The 17608-nt window shown below is 37.6% G+C and overlaps 1 protein-coding gene across 1 annotated transcript in view; it reads left to right on the forward strand.

Moving 5' to 3' along the window:
* The window catches only part of LOC119788294 (synaptic vesicle glycoprotein 2C-like), a 120547-nt gene that overhangs the window by 88668 nt on the left and 14271 nt on the right, over positions 1-17608 (forward strand). Inside the window, exons 5-8 of the mRNA XM_038292543.1 lie at positions 11081-11214; positions 13889-13978; positions 14075-14185; positions 14267-14355. Of these exons, the coding sequence (XP_038148471.1) occupies positions 11081-11214; positions 13889-13978; positions 14075-14185; positions 14267-14355 (424 nt within the window). The remainder of the gene's footprint in view (positions 1-11080; positions 11215-13888; positions 13979-14074; positions 14186-14266; positions 14356-17608) is intronic.

Consider the following 17608-nt stretch of genomic DNA (forward strand, 5'->3'; position numbering starts at 1 on the left):
ATCAGTCAGGATTTTGTCCAGAAGTTGATTGAGAGCATGCTAGGGAGAATTACAGAGGTCCTGAAGAAGAGGGGTCAACACTACAAATATTGACTCCCTGCATTAACTCATTCTGTCATGAAAAGCTTTTGTTACTCATAATATGATTGCAATTGTATTTCTGTATGTGATGACAACATCTGACATACACAAATGAAAGCCAGAGGGCAGCAGATCATGTGAAAATATAATATCTGTGTCATTCTCAATACTTTTGGTCATGACTGTATATATTTATTTGTACTTTAAGACATAAGTGATGTAACAAAATAATACTGAGACTTAATTAAGCTGAATCAAAAGTAGTTAATTTAAATAATACTTAAAGGGTTACTCCAGCTGAATATTTTGTTCTTTCGTTAATTAAATTACATATCAGTTTGATTACTGTACATTGGAAATCTTCATTAGATTGCCAGACTTAAGCCTGGCCTTTTATATCTCATCTGAACACATTTGAGAGCAAGTGTTTACTTTGAGCTCCTTACTCATCTGCAGAAATAAAAAAGCTCCAGCAAATATAACACAAATCCTTTCTTCCACCGTAAATAACATCAATCTGTTTATAATGTAATGGTGTCTCTAAGTATAGCATCCTCTTGGGTCTTTATTCTGCTTGCCTGAAGCAAATGATACTCTCTACTCCACTCTAGTAGATACTTTTTCCACTGTAATAAAATCCATTAGGGTAAATATGCGTGAGGGGGGAGGTAAAACCTCTGCTTGACTTTTTATAGATCTGCAAATATGTGAAATACCCAGAGCAAAATAACACTGCATTAGTTAAGAATCAAAAGAGAGCTTCGAGTTACAGCGAGAGCCATGATTACATACTGGATGAGAGAGGCTGTGTGTTTAGATCCAGAAATCATTTACTACACAATGAAATGTTAATGAGGTTCCCAATGACAAGAATACACAAAAATAGGTTAGTGGATTGTAATGTCAGTGTGAGGTCCATATATTACCCTATAGCTGATAAAATGTACAGGGCATTGCAAATGCATTCCATGTGCAGGGATTATTTAAAAATCAGGAAGCCACCAGGGTAAAACAGATAGCAGGTGGTTGAGTAGGTGGAGGCTCCAACAACTACAGCAACAGGAAAAAAGCTATATAGCAGGAATGCAATGTACAGTGCCTTGCAAAAATATTCACATATCTTGCGAAGATTGGTTTTCTTTATGGGATTAATATTAATCAGCAAAAATGTGCACATAGTTTAACATTTTAAGGAAATAATGCCAGGGCTGCCTTTCGGCAAGAAGTTTCCAGGTTTGATTCCTGGCCCGGGATCCTTCAGCATGGAGTTTACATGTTCTCCCTTTGCATGTGTGGGTTCTCCCCGGGTACTCCGTCTTTCTCTAAATTCTCCTTAGGCGTGAATAGTTGTTTTTCCTGTTTGTCTGTTTATTGCCCTGGGATAGACTGGCGACCTATCCAGAGGGTAAACCCCACCTCTCTCCCATTGACAGCAGTAGATAGGCACCAGCACCCCTCACGACCCCAGCTGGGATAAGAGTGACGCAAAACAGATGGATGGATGCATTGAAATAATGGCCATTTTCAAACTAGCCCATTATTAGATAAAATAAAAGAACTTCCCCTCTTTTGTAATTACAGAGGCAAGTCTATAGTAGTGTATCTCAGCTTTATAGAACCAGACTAAGTTTGCAGCGTAGTTCAAGTTCACTTGGATGGGATGGAAATTGTCAGTGAAATAATATCTGGGCTTATGTGTCCTCAGATTTTTTATAAGATTTAGGTCATGACTTTGTCTGAGCAATTCTAATACAGGAATCATATTTTATTTAAATGACTGTACCTCTGTGGAGTGAAATTTGTTTTGTTATTATTGCAACAATGGAGAAAAAATAAAAATAAAATAGCTATACAATCTAAAAATGAAATGGGGAAATCTTCCATTTTGAGAGTAACTTTTCTGTTTTCTCACATTTTGTTCTCCTTTTAAGATTGATATATAAGAATTGCATTCTTTTCATTTTACAGATCATATTCTTTTCACCTCAACCAAATGCAAACGCTCACTCTTGACCACTAAAACAACTTTTTGCTACTGATTCCAGAGGAGAGGCCCTCCCCTCAGATGTGAAAAGAATGCAATTTTTATGACTCAGTCAAAAAAAGACAAATGAAAAGATAAATTTGAAAAAAAATTAATAGAGAACAAAAAGCTAAAGTCTAAGAATTTTTTTAAATTATTATTATTAAAAAAATTAATAAAATCTGAGAACACAGCAACATACACCCAAAACGATTTTTTTATTTACACATTTTTCAAAGTTTTATTCCTTGATTTTTTTTTTTTTTTTTTTTTTTCCAAAAATGTTTTTTGCAAAACATTTTGTATAAATAAATCCATCCATCCATTTTCTATTGCTTAGTCCTTGTCAGGGTCGTGGTGGGGCCCTCTCTGGCAGTCTATGGGCGAGAGGCGGGGTCCACCCAGGATAAGTCAACAGGCTATCACAGGTCAACGCAGAGACACATAGAGACACATAATGCATGCAGACACTCACACCTAAGGTCAATGTAGAGAAGCCAATTAACCTAACAGTATTGTTTTTGGACTGTGGGAGGAATCTGGAGTACCCAGAGAGAACCCACACATGCAGAACATGCAAACATGAAGAAAGAGCCCAGGCCAGGAATCAAACCCAGAACCTTCTTGTTTCAAGGCAGCACTGCGAACCATGGCGTCACCCTGTTTAAAGAAATATCCATTTCCAAAAAGTGCTCCCTCCTGGCTGCACATTTGGGTCCATTTTCCTGCAGAAACCTCTGCTCCAGTCTCTAACAGCTTTTCTTCCATTTTTGTATTTAGCTCCATCCATCTTCCCATCAACCTTTTTATGTCGCTGTAAAGAAATGCTGACCCACGGCATAAAGCTACCAACTCCAAATGCGCACCTTCCTTTTTTGATTTGCATTTGTTAAGCATTTTAAAACCCTGGCAATTTTACAAGAAAATGTGAAAAAGACCTTTTTATTTCAAGGCATTCTATATTCCTTATGGTTCACTATAAATTAGATAAAACAAAAATCTCTACAGCACAAAGCTGTCATTCAATGTGAAATCCTCAGTTAGAGGAAAGTCTTTGATGTTGTTAATGCATAATCAATGTCTTTTATGTTTATTTTACAGTCATTTCTGAAGCAGAGCAAAAAAAAAGAACCTCTCAATTTCTTTGAGCGTCGCACTGCACGGTTTCAGATTGGATGTGTGTCAGATGATGAGAGCAAAACGAGCAAAATAAAATCAATCTGGTGCGGAGGGGTGAAAATCAGGGTAAAAGAACAGAGAAAAAGATTAGGAGGAAGACGGGGGATGAGAGCTATAGCCTGAGTCTGATTTATGTTGCCTCTGTCAGAGATAATCGAAAGGTGAGGGTGTACTGCGGAGGACTGAAGGGAGGTAGAGAGAAAACAAAAGCGAGAGAGAGTTGAAATGGAGGGAAAGTGATGCATGAAGAGGAATCTTTTACTGTTTGTAGGGCTGAGCTGATAGGATGTAATGAAACCTGCTCTTGAATTCTCGCCAATAGGACGATGACTCTGCTGGGACTATTATATGAAAGCGTAACTCTATCAATGTATTGACAATACTTTGATTAAGTACCTTTAGTGATAATCCTTGTTAAGTGAAAATGTCTCTCTGAGTTTAAATCTTATTTTTGGCCATTCCAGACCCCAAAGACAATGGTGCATTAAAAGTAAGAACAAAACGTTGAGTAAAAAAGTTAGTGACAGGTTCTCCTTGCTCCTGGGTTCTGTTTCCTGCCATCAAGCCAAGCATCTCCAACAATATGGAGAGTTTACAATCTAGATTAATTCTATTTAATTTGAGTCACAATTCATCCCATGTCAGAAAAGTCAGCTTGTCAAAGCAGAATCAGAACTGCACTTGGAGTAAGAATTTAATGGGAACTTTTACACAATATAATGTAGATTTAAATTGAATCAGATGTAAGTATTTAGTTAGGGTTTCACTGATATGAAAATGTGGGCCTTTATATTTAAAACTTTGTATCAATTTGACTGTATGATCTGGTTGAACTGTAAAGTGCCTTGAGATGACATGTGTTGTGAATTTGGCGCTATATAAATAAACTGAATTGAATTGAATTATATGATGATGATGATATTGATGTTATGGCCAATAAAAGGCCTGCTTCTGTCTCCTTGAACCCCAGTTGACCTCGGCAGATGGCCACTCACACTGAACCTGGTTCTACTGGAGGTTCCTTCCTGTTAAACTCTTAAAGCTACAGTGTGTAATAATTACAGGGATATACAGTCAGAAATGTAATATATTATACATAACTATGTTATTTATCATCATCTACGGGCTCAGCCTCTTAACCTTAATATTTGCGTTGCCTTAGAATTCGTTATTTATAATTACATAGGAGCGGGTCTCACAGCCATGGAGGCAGACATCTTTGCGCTACGGCAGTGCAGAGCCAAAAAACTAGCGATTGCTAGATCGCCAAAACGTCACAACGATGTAGAAAAAATAACAAGTATATTTATTATCTAAAGTCTACATGAAATCTATACCCTACACAGACTAATGAAATACTATCTGTAAAATGATCTATGTAAACAAACCTCATCACTTGAGAAGGTAGGTGATGCGGACGTCGTGGAAGACATTTTGTCCCGTAACGCTTGCCGTACTGTTGGGGGGGAGAAGCGGTGGGGGGGAGATGTTCATGTTGCTGCAGTCTGCAGTCTGACCGCTAGATGTCGCTAAAAGTTACACACTGTAGCTTTAAAACCTAAAGTGGGGGTAATAATTCGGCATGCATAACATTCCAACGGTAAAATTTTTTACCAGCAGGTGGAGCCATTGTGCGCAGCTCCAAGCTGACATCAAAAGTTCCATACCCCACAGCTCTGGAACTGTTATAGCTAGAAGGTCTGAAATCTTCTGCATTTGTGGTTGACATGATGTAGATCAAATATAATGCAATAAAACCTGCCTTTTCTAAATAATGTATTTAATACTGCTGTTCAAAAAAGACCTATCATTTCTGAGAATAAAAAAACAGCTTTGAGTCATGTTTGAAATGATGCAGGTTGGTCTGTGTTCTACTAACCCAATTTATATATTTGGAAACTACAGGGTGTTAGCTTTCAAATAATGTATTGCACATGTAATTTGGGCATACAGTTCCTAAGTTATTTGCTTTTCCATTTGGGTATGTAAAATAGGTGAGGATTACTCAAAATGAGGTGGATGTTTAGAGGTTAAAAGGGAGTTTTTCCTCTCCACTGTCGCTACAAGCATGCTTAGTGTGAAGAATTGCCTTTAAGTCGATGAGTTGAAGCAATCAACTGGTTTTCCTTAGATAGAAACTTTTAATCAATTTGACTGCATGATCTGGTGAACTGTAAAGTGCCTTGAGATGACGTGTAGTGAAGGGGCGCTTTATGAATAAACTGAATTGAATTGAATTCAGGTTTTAAGAAAACAATATCAGCCAATGCATTTTTTTTAGTGCCAGCAAGTATTTAAACTACTTTCACCCCTCTATTTAGACATAAAAGAAGAGTATGAAGTGCATTTTATAGAAATATAAAGCTGTGTACTTGATATTTTTGGTATTTTAATGTTATATACCCTGGATTTATATAGCGTTTTTAAAGCACTTTGCACTAAATTCAGTCATTCACCCATTCAGGCCCATGTTGGTTAACAACTGAGGCGGACAGAGTAGAGGTCAAACTGTCAACCCAACAGTTACAGGAGGAACCCCAACCTCCTCAGCCTCTGTCCCCCCATGTTGATATCCAATATCAGTAGATCTAAGCCCCTGTGCTTCAGTAGGGTGTTCTACTTATATTCTTTGACCAGATCCAACTGTTAAGCATCTGCTTCACCTTTAATTTTTTCAAAGCTCTTATGAGCACTAGAACCAAAGAAAAAAATGTTAGCCATATTACCTGGGGTTTTGGCTGAGAAAGTGTATAACGCTTGCAGAGGCAGAGATGGACAGAAGGATGAAATGTTTGTTTTGGCCATTTAACCGAACATATGAGCTTCATTTAAAAGCCACCCGACTTCATTTGAACGAGCCATTGCGAGGATGCCTGCAGTGGCTCCTGATGGAGGTCAATTGATCAGACGGCAGTGTTTTAACACTTTTTTTCCCTCCAAGATGCAGTGACGTGTGGGTAATAGGTTCCGCCGCAGTGCTCTCTGCATTGACTGGTGGACAAAGGCCAAATAGTGTGAGAGCATGTAGGAGAGAGGGAGGAAGAGAGAGAGAAAGAGGAGCATTTTGTCTTTTTTTTTTTAGGGATGATCACAGGAAACAAATTTCCATAATCAGAACATAGCCGGTGTGTTAAAGGTTGGTTCGTCTGCCTCTCCTCTTATGAACGGTGTCCTGATTTTACATTAACCTCACAACATGAACAATGGCCAAGGACAGTGTGTATGTGTTTGTGCGTGCGTTCCAACTGTGTTTTAGCTGCGCTCACTTCCTGTACAGTCGGGACATAAATCTTGCTGAGTTTCCGAATCAGTCAGCCATCCCCTGCAGTCCATTATAGCTATAATTCCCCTAATGAGGTTTGTACTCGTACAAGCTACAGCAGCCGTACAGGCCACGCATTTACAGTGATATATTTCAGCTAGATTATTGGCATATTTCTCTGCTTCAGCTATTTTGGGTCTGTGCAGGCGGATTAAATTTAGAATAATTTTTTTTTAAAGTAAGCACAAAAACTGATGTGTCCTTCGACCCACTCTCCCCATGTCTGGTTCCTTTGTAGGTCTCTTCAAAAGGTACTTCTTCTCTGTAGGTCTTGGCGTGCTCTCAGCTTTAAGGCGAACCTTTAAATGAGCTCATATAAAATTCCCTTTAAGGATAGACATTATGGCGAAGGTTTTCTTTTAAATAAAGGTTAAAATAAAGCGCTTTTACATGGATGAAGGTTTTAGATTTAAAGAAAAGTGATGATTTTGATGAATTTGAATAAAACAGCTTATATATTGATGCATTTTTTCATATGTTGATGAGGAAGAAAACAAAGCGTAGAACCTGATAGCTTAGAAAATGTTTTTTTTTTTTTTTATATATATATTCACATATTTGCATTTATTCCAGAATGAGAACATTTTGTTTTAGGCTTTGCTATAATACAGCGCATTGTTTTCAATAGGAATAACCTTTGCTGATGTTTTGATGATGATGGATGGATTGTATGATCAGCTGTTAATGATGCAGCGAGAACAGAATGAGTGGAGAGGCGAAGGATGCGGCATTTTTAGACCTTTTAGAGAATGGAGCCGTCAGCTTTCTGAAACAAACAACTACACCACTACTTTCTTCTTTTTACTCCTAAAGTTTGTTTCTTGAATAACAGGCTGGATTTTTATCAGCAAGAGCACCAAGTACACACTCATTAAATGCTAGAAAATAAGAGCCTGCTGTGTTTTTGTCTTTAAACAAAGAGCAGCATCAATAAATCTCTATAGAAGGTACTAGTTGGACGAAATCATCTACAGTAACATTTAGCATCTCTTTTTTTATAATGAAAAAGTGGGTCTGCTTAGAAACTAATATGTTTTGGGATTAGTGGAAGAAGCAGATGAAACTGCATCCCTTGAGTCAGTGTCTGCAAAACCGGGTTCAGTTCTGGACTAATTTCTAATTCTTGTTCTTTGCTGCTATAAGGCAAGTTGGACCAGCTGCTTCTTTTCAAACTGCTGTTTAATTATCTGCACTTAAACAACGACTCAACCTTACTCGTTATTTCGAGGCAGAAATAAAGTAATAAATTTGATTGTGTTGCCTTTTACTATACATTTAAAAAAGAATGAATTGCTTGTTATCACTTATTTATTATTATTAATTTAAAATAGAATATTAGTAATTGTGGCACTCATTTCTGAAACAGCACAGAATATGTTGTCCAGTAGGACAACCGCATGTTTGTACAGACAGCACAGCAACATCTTAGTATCAGGGGTCTATAATAAATTATTTACCTGCTAAAAGTGGTCTAAAGTTTTGGTTGATGTGTTCCTTGATCTTCATGATGCTCTCTGCACTTTAAACAGACCTTTGAGACGATCACAGAGCAGGTGCATTTAGACAGAGACACAATTCTATTTATCAGCAGCCATTTAGGTCAACACAGGTTTCATAAAACGGGAGTTTTATGAAACCTGTTTTTAAGGTGAGACAGCCAGTAGGAAAGTTCAAAACATTTATTAAAACAAAAACAAAGTGAACAGAAGCGCACCGCTGTGGAACTGCGACCACAGCAACTGCAGGTGCGGGCCGCAACCTATTACTGATTCTGGTTTTAACAGAACAGCCCACTCAGGAACAGACAGATCCAGGATTTAATCAGAGCGCAAAGGCAGGTTCAGCGTCCCGTGTGTCGAGCATCCAGCTCAGACAGAAACCTTGGGGGCAAAATCCAGCAGGAGTCTAACAGACGTTGAGACTAGTAGACCAGACAGGGCCAATGGATGAGAGGGAACGGAATCAGGAAGACAGAATCACTAGGTAAATGCTGAAACACTCTCACCACTGGTTAGGGAAATAACTCGCCTGAGGTCACTGGCTTAAGAATAAACTCCTGACTGGAAAAGGGACAATAACCCTGGAACTAACTAAAATTAACAAAACTGACTGACCGGAAAAACAGAAATCAAACAGGGAACAAACAAACAATGATCAGCCATGATAGCTGGAACTGAGCCTAATATAAGGGAAACCTGCAGGTGGATTAGATTAGTGATAATTGGGAGCTAGAGAGAGTTAAGCAGGTGAAAGGCATGAGTGATTTAGGTGAGCTATCAGGGCAGATCATGACAACAGGATATTTTGCAGATCCTCACAGAACCTCTGGAGAGAGTTTGCTGCACTAAAAGCAAATAATTTTGCATGCCTCATTTTTCAGATTTTTTATTGTTTAAAAAAGTTTAGAATATCCAATAAATTTAGTTCCACTTCATGGTTGTGTCCTGCTGGTTGATTCTTCACAAAATAAATAAATATATATATATATCTTTATCAGAGGCGTGCACAGACATTTTGGGGGGCAGGTGCTCAGGAGGGGGGGGGGGGGGGGGGCACTTTTTAGCGCACGTGTAACACTTAATTATAAAAAAAATAAACGCATGTTGAATGAAATTTGACTTTTATTAGTAACATTCTCTAAACGTGAGTTTTCAATGGAAAAAAGTCACATCACCAACAGAACAGACTAAAGCATACTTCTTTCATCTGGCTCATCTCCCTGTTCTCCCTCATCCTGGTCTTTTTCTGTCTCTGTGTCTTCCCTGAACTCTTCCTCATCTCCTGTCCTGGTAGATGTTGATGGTATAGAGCTTCCCTGCTGTGACTGGCTACAATATATTAATAATAACCACCATGACAATAATAATGATAATAATGATAATAATAATAATAATAATAATAGCTTTAACAAATATGCCACATTAGTTTAAATAATGGGCTATTAGGGCAACATGACTGGAAGTCTTGTCACATGGATATGACTTATGGTAGCCTACAAAATAATAGCTATTTTAAAACCTGCTGCACAAACCACTTAAAAATAAAATGTGAACAGCTTTTAAGATTTTTCAATATGATTATTGTGCTGCAATTACTAAATCAATATACAATTAAGAAAATAAAGAGACCAAAATGTGTTAATTTATGTTGCCTAACAAAACCTATACAACAGAAAACGTTTGTCTTAACACATAGATTTGTACAGAAGAGGATAGAATTCTGACTTTTTTATTGTCAGAATTCTGAGATTAAAGTCAGAATACTGAGCAAAAAGTCAGAATTCTCAGCAAAAAGTCAGAATTATGAGAAAAAAGTCAGAATTATGAGAAAAAAGTCAGAATTATGAGAAAAAATTCAGAAATCTGAGATTAAAGTCAGCATTTTGACTTTTTTCCCATACTAAACTGAAATAAAATTTAAAAATCAGTTAACTTATTTTTTTTCTTCAGTGGCCCTAATCCTCTTCCGTAGATTTGCAATTGCAAACTCTACCAAAATTATTTGTAGCCTATGTGGTCGTCCTCACGTTATCTGTCATTGACTTGGGCTACAGTGTAAAACTTTCAGAATCAGAATCAGGTTTATTGCCATTGTTAGTGAAGGAGTTCACAAACTAGGAATTTTTTATGGTACAATCGTGCAACATGAAACATATAATATGGAATAGGTAAATAAAATTATAAAAATATCTAAAAACTGTGGGTATAAGTCATGCAATAAAATAGACTAATGTATACACTTAAGATAAAAAATATGGATACAAAATATAAAAAGTAAAATAGCATCTTACAAGGAGACAACTAGTTTATCTGGTGACCAGTCGGCAAAATGCGTGTTTGGTGCTGCTGAATGAGACATTTTAATGCACAACAAAATGATTCTGCTTGATCTGTATATTACCTGGCTAATGGGGCACGGGAGAAGCAGCCTGTCAGCGACCGTTCCTGCTATCTGAAAACTGCTATGATGCTGCGCATCTGGCATGCCCTGCGGGCGACCAAGTGAGTTCACGTGACAAAGGAAGAGAGAGAGGCTGGTCGTTTGTGCGCAAGTAGGTCGGTCATTTCGGGGCATTGTTTCAGTCGTTTTTAATGGCTCAGGTTTTCAAAAGATCATTTCAAAACCGACCTCAGTAAAATATTAATAATATTAATAATAATAATAAAAAAAACGAGTTTCAAAAGGGCATTTTCTTTGATAAAGGGCAAACTTCCTAGTGCTTTAGCACCACCTAGTGTCTATGTGTGCACGCCCCTGATCTTTATGAAGCCTGAAATGTGGCAAAAGGTTGAAAAATTTAAGGGGGCTGAATACCTTAAGGCACTATATATGTTTAAAATGTATATTCATATTTGTAGAAATGTGAAAGAAAAGGAAACAAATGGCACAACATTGTTTTAGTATTCTTTTTGCATTTACAGTTTTATTCTGAGAAGGACATTCATGGCTTTCCATATCACTGCCTCTGTATGCAGGGTGGAGTTTCAGCATGGGATCAGCCTACCAGTTCCACAGCTGGAGAGTGTTTGTGGTGGTCTGTGCACTGCCTTGCGTCTCTGCAGTAGTAGCTCTCACTTTTATGCCTGAGAGCCCCCGCTTCTTCCTGGAGGTAAAAATGACACAATAATGTTCTACAAGCAGCACTGACATTTCCTCCTAAAGCTTGGAGTCAATGAGTTTCAATGCTATGTTTTTATATACACATCCATGTATCACAAACTCCTGCGAAAAGGCCAAACACAATGAACCAATGCTAAAGATGGAGACTGTCTCCTTATCTCTTTCTCTTTCACTTCAATAATATGTGTTTTAGAGCTTTTTTGACCTTAAAGTACACCAATTGATAAATGCACTTCCTTTGTTTTAACAGTGCTTCAGGGAAATACAAAACAATGAACCCAGTGTTTAATATAGACAAATCTTTTGAAATTGTCTTTTAATTTTAAATGGTTTTCTGAAAAAAAAAAAAAAATAGAGCCATTTTTGTAACCCTTTTATTTCCCGGAGGGTACACACAAGTGTTTGACTTATACCCCTTTCCTACTGGCCAAAAATTCTGTTTAAACACCTGAAAAATTAGCATTAAGTGGCAGAGGAAACAGCTAACTGACCCTCTGCGAACTGCATCAAACGACGCGGCAAGCAACGCAGGTTGAAATCACCTTCAAGAAGCTTTCTGCAGTCTATCTCTGCATGCATCCCATAAGCATGGTGCAGATTTGGTAAGAGGGACTGGGGCGAACACATGAGCCAAACAATAAAGCACACTGACGTACTATGTGCTGGATCCATTCTATATACCTCTTCATTGTTCACTTTCCTGATTTCTATGACATCATTAATGCTAACCCAGCCTGACAGGGGCCACACACTTTGCCAGTGGGGGGTCACACCTTGCTTTTTGCCAAATGGGAAAGGAGCCAAATCTGCTCATTTAAGTGTGACAGCAGCTTTATGTGTATTTTCAGTGGTCACAGCGTTAGATAAATTGGCAGTTTACACATTTTGCTGGTGCTACATGGCTTACCAGTCTCCTATACAGTAAAAAAAAAGTAGAAACACTTACCAACTATCAAGTCCCTTATTGGTGGCCTTGCCTGTTTTGGTGGAAGAGCTATTGCTGGTTCCCCATCCAGTCTTTACTGGAAGCACGATCTGTGGCAGCAGCTCATTTGCACATGCACCGGATATTCAACCAGGTCGTAGTCAGGGTTTGATTGAGTTTTGACGAAATATGCAGAGGCAAGGAGGCACAGGTGAGTTCTTGAAGATTTAATTAAATAACCTAGGCCAAAAATCCAAAAACCAAGATGCAAATACATGGAACCAAAATCCAGAAAATTTTATGGGAAAACTCACATGGGGAGCCAGGAAAAGATGAGGAACCAGCACTGAGAAACTGCACAGAGAGATGTAATTATTATTTATATATGAATCTAACATTGGAATCAACCATTGGTCCATAGAAGTCATAGAAAGGAACTGATTGGCTGATGCCGGGAGATCTAGGATCAGTTAATAATTAGACAAGCCACAGAAAGGTACAGAATGTGATCAGAACTGCAGGCCTCGTCCTTCTGTTCTGAAATCAACAGGAAAGTGCATTTCTAACTAGGGATGCATCAATTCACATTTTTAAATAGTGATCTGACTCTGATACTAAAATTTGAGCATAAGCAGATCCTGATATAATACCTGCATATACCAAAGCTCTGCTTGATTTAATTCGATCATCATTACTGTTGATTTTTTAGGATGCTGTCATAAACCCTCCTCTGCAAAGATGTACGAATATATATATTAATGTAGAGTTAAGTCAATAAAGTTTTTTTTTTTTCAAATATTATCGTATTGAGCGACACCCACATGTGTTTGCCCAATAATTTTTGTAATAGTACACATGCCTTAAAAGGGAAGATCATACTTTGTCTTCCCTCCATTATCTTTCCATTTGTAATGTTTTGTTTGATTTGTTAATGTTTATTTTTGTTTAAATGAAGGCTTCTATAACATTATCTGTTACTGCACTTTTTTTTAAATCTAAATGAAGAAAGAAAAAGCAATATTGGCTGAAAGAATCGGCCTAAACATTTCAGCAATATATTCGAATAGTACAGACTGATATCAAAATAATTGGTATCGGCAAAAAAAAAATAAAATAAAAATACATTGGTTGATCTTTACATGAATGTGTGCATGTATGTCCCAAAAAGGCTAATTGAAACTAGTATAAAGTCAGAAAATAAACTGTAGGGGTTCAAATTGACTGTTTTCAGAATCAGAATTGCTTTTAATATGTTAATTGCTTTTAATAAGTTAAAAACTAATCCAAAATGTATTCATCTAAACCCACATTCCAAAAAAGCAGGAAGCTCTTGTGCTGATCTATGGATTTTTTTTTACTTTTAACATAAATATATTATAGAAATAGACCAAATACGCCTCCCCATTTGCCCCCTTGGACCATTTTTACCAATATCTATAATTTTCTTAAATATCGGAGCCGATTGTGATATTAATATCCATTCAGTGCATCTCTGTTTTTAACATGTGACCTTAAAAGAAGAACAACAAAAAAAACAATCTGAGCCACTGATCACTTTGCAGCCCTCATTTCTGCCATTAAATCAGCTTCTTAGAATTATATATCTAAGCTAAAATAATAATCCGAAAGTTATGCACAGAAGACTTCCTACCACATAAAAATCTTGTCTACCTGATGAATTCTGGGATGATATGCTGTAATTCATGAGTTTAACTTGTTAAACATGTCTGTCTTCAAGACGGGTAAACACGACGAGGCATGGATGGTCCTCAAACACATCCATGACACCAACATGCGTGCCCGAGGAGAGCCTGAGAGGGTCTTCACTGTGAGTACACTCTCTATGACTCATGGAGATTCATGGAGTCTCCCCATCTGTTGAAGTTCCATCAGCTGCTCAACAGCTCAGTGTCTCCCTCTCCAGGTGAACCGGATAAAAATCCCCAAACAGCTGGACGAGCTGGTGGAGATGCAGAACGAGTCAGCAAACCCTGTGCTTAAGGTCCTCTTCAAGATGAAGACAGAGCTCAGAGGAGTATGATGCAGTTTGATCGATCTGAACTGAGCTGTGTACAGATCATTCAGTGCTCTAAACATGTTTTTTATATCCTAACAGATCTGGTTGACGTTTATGAGATGTTTCGACTACCCAGTGAAAGAAAACACCATGAAACTGGCAGCGGTGTGGTTTACGTTGTCATTTGGGTAAGGGATGATTTTGCAGTGCTGTGCATCTTAATGATGCTATCTATGGCCCTAGGTTGATACTTCACTTAATAATCAATACTTCCTCCTCACTCATTTACAGTTTTTGTAAATAACTTTGCTCTTAGGAAATGAGTGTATCACTTATTCAATTCAATTCAGTTTATTTATATAGCGCTAATTCACAACACATGTCATCTCAAGGCACTTTACAGTTCATCAGATTATACAGTCTTCTATCTAGTTTTCTATCTAAGGAAACCCAGTTGATTGCATCGACTTATTGACTCAAAGGCAATCCCTCACTCTAAGCGAGATGAAGCTACTATGAGCAAAAGCAAAGACAGCATAACATTAGAGATTAAACTAACAGATCTCCTATATTGGGAGTATAGAGATCGAATGAAGTAGGATGATGAAAAAGGGGTCCCTATGTCCTCCATCAGTCTAAGCCTATAGAAGCATAACTATAGAGATGCTCAGGATAACCTGAGCCACTCTAACTATAAGCTTTATCAAAATGGAAAAGCTTTAAGCCTAGCCTTAAAAGTAGACAGTGTGTCTGCCTCACGGACTAAAACTGGTAGTTGCTTCCACAGGAAAGGAGCCGGAAAACTAAAAGATCTGCCTTCAGTTCTACGCAGATTGAGAGCAAAGTGCTCTGTTAGGAACATAAGGAACAATCATATCTCTGATATAAGTTAGAGCTTGGCCATTTAAGGCTTTATATGGCCACTTATATTATCACCATGAATGTTGAGAAATATAATTCGATATTTTTCTAGATGCATTTTCCTCACAACCTAAGAAATGACCAGAACCGTGCCTCCACACGAAACGCAAATATAAAATCACATTTCTAAAGTCTGCAGGCTTTTTTGCAGCCATTAGGGACCCTCATCAATCTTTATCATGCTTTATATCAGTCAGTGACAGTTCTTACACGGATGACCCACCTTCTGACACCCACTATTTCCTCCTTTTGTTGGAAGGAGGGAAGCTACCACTTTTCATGATACAAACGTTCACAGACAGATTCCCAGTTTTAGGACAAATGGTCTCCTGATTTTCAGCAGCAAACAGGATATGCTAACTCCCTACTGATGGAACCAAAAAAAAAAATCTTGCTCAGGATGCAACAAATACATAACTTCTGTTCTTTATGTACTGTGTTTAGTAACCGATAACCTTACTGCCAAAAGAAAAGGTTTTTACTGGTAGCAGCCAATATACTTTCTAATAATTAAAGCCGAGATGTTTTCACTTGTGTTTCTTGAATAAGATCCTTTCAAGCTTTTTTTGTTTGTTTTTTGAGGAAAGTTATATAAAAAAGGAAGATACTTGTGATGCATTGGATGTTATGTAAATAGATAAATAACATAAGACGGTACAGAAATTACAGCAAATTCTTTACAGATTTATAGGCTTTATACGCTAATTATGCTTTTTTTTTTGCTTTCTTGTTTTGTTTTGCCAAGTTTTAAATAGAGTAAAAACTGCTGCCTAGTGTTGTTAAATATTTCAAAGGTGATGATGGTAAAAACAACTGACGTGAGGATCTACAAGATCACTCCCCTATGTGAATTACAAGCCATTGAAAACAAAGCTGCAACAAACTCAGAGCAGGTTTAACAGCTATTCACTGAAGCAAAACGTTACCTGAGGCAATTAATTTAACATTTAGCCTAATTAGCAAGCATTAAGGTAAATACAACTGGGTTTTTTACCACCACATTAAGGAGGAGAAGTTATTTAAAAGCAGCTAAAGCCAAATCAATGTTAGAATACAGGCTGTCCGCAGACAGTGGAGGAATAATAATGGAAGTACATAATCAGGCTGTGTATCAATATTTAAACTCCATGCCAGCAGGTTGTCTTCCATATACAGTAGTTAAGTGCCACTTCATAATTAACTAAGCAACCCCAGCTTTTTCCAGGCTAAACATAAACAAACAATGCTATTACGCAAAAAAAGGGAAGAATTGATTGTTACAGATTGGTTGTTATACAGATAAACAACCAATTTCTCTCATTTATAACAGGGTTCTCACCAGAGGTATTGATGACTGAGTGAAGGGGGTATTATTCATCTATATTGTCTTTTTTTGCTTTTTGCTTATTGATCCTGGTTCTTATTTTTTTTTTCGTTTCGTTTTTCTCCATGTTCGAGGCTATGTTCATCCCCTTATTATGCAAACTATCAGGCTGACCCAGAGTGATGTTGCTCTGATCAACCTTCAGCCGGATAAAAAAACCAAACAAACATCTTTTGGTTTCATCTTGAAAGATCGGCTGTTCGGGAAACCTTTAGAACCTGTGTACTGCTTTCAAATCTAGCGCTCTGTCTGCTGGTAGGGTGGCAATGCATGTTTTCACCTGTCTGAAGGCCTCAGGGTGGATCAATGACAGTCTGAAGGATGGAGAGTTCATTTTTTCACCGAACGGTAAACGTGTTTCTAAAATACAGTTTCCACAGCCATTATATTCATTAAGAGTCAGTATATTGCACAGGTGTAACTTCCTGAAGGACTGGTGGGGACATTCCCCACCAATAATTCCAATACAGAGACTTTGGCTCTCAACAATATGTGGGACAATTTTCTAAATTAGATTTTGCCGCTTTTGAAGGAGGATAATCACTGATGTAGCTTAAAGGGAAAACATCCATCAATCCATCCACATTTTTCTGGATGGGTGGCTGGATGAATGAAACTGAAATCCTGTACATAGTAGGGAGGCATTATATATTGCTGTTGGCATCGGAATCAGCTGTTATTCATCCTTTTTTTTAAAAAAAAATTAATGTCTAACTACCCATAAATATAAATATCAGTGTATTTTTGTTCTTTTGTGTTCTTAACAATGGGAAGGAATGCAATAAATATATGTCTGAGCTAATTTTTAGAAAATACAAACCCTACTGAAAGCATTTGTGTCGAGTAACTTTAGGTCCATCAGCCACTACCCTTAAAGTGTCCCCACATACTTTCATCACTAAGTTACACCCCTGGTGTATCGGGCTACTTTCAGTGTAAATTTGACAACTTTCAGTGTAACCAGCGGTTGTGCTGAAATGTGCTGGACAGAGCCATAGAGGGAGGGAGGCCATGTGTCAGTCAAAGGGCTGATACACTAATATAGAGATTTGGGAATTGTTCAAAATTAGCGTGTACCAATTTGTTAGCCTATGAAATTGACCATAGCTGGGACAAAAGTATGACTGTTGTGTTGAGCTTCCCATTGACATTTTTTA

Source organism: Cyprinodon tularosa, unplaced genomic scaffold (genome assembly GCF_016077235.1).
Source record: "Cyprinodon tularosa strain WSP-4 unplaced genomic scaffold, ASM1607723v1 ctg313, whole genome shotgun sequence".
NCBI classification, from domain to species: Eukaryota; Metazoa; Chordata; class Actinopteri; order Cyprinodontiformes; family Cyprinodontidae; genus Cyprinodon; species Cyprinodon tularosa.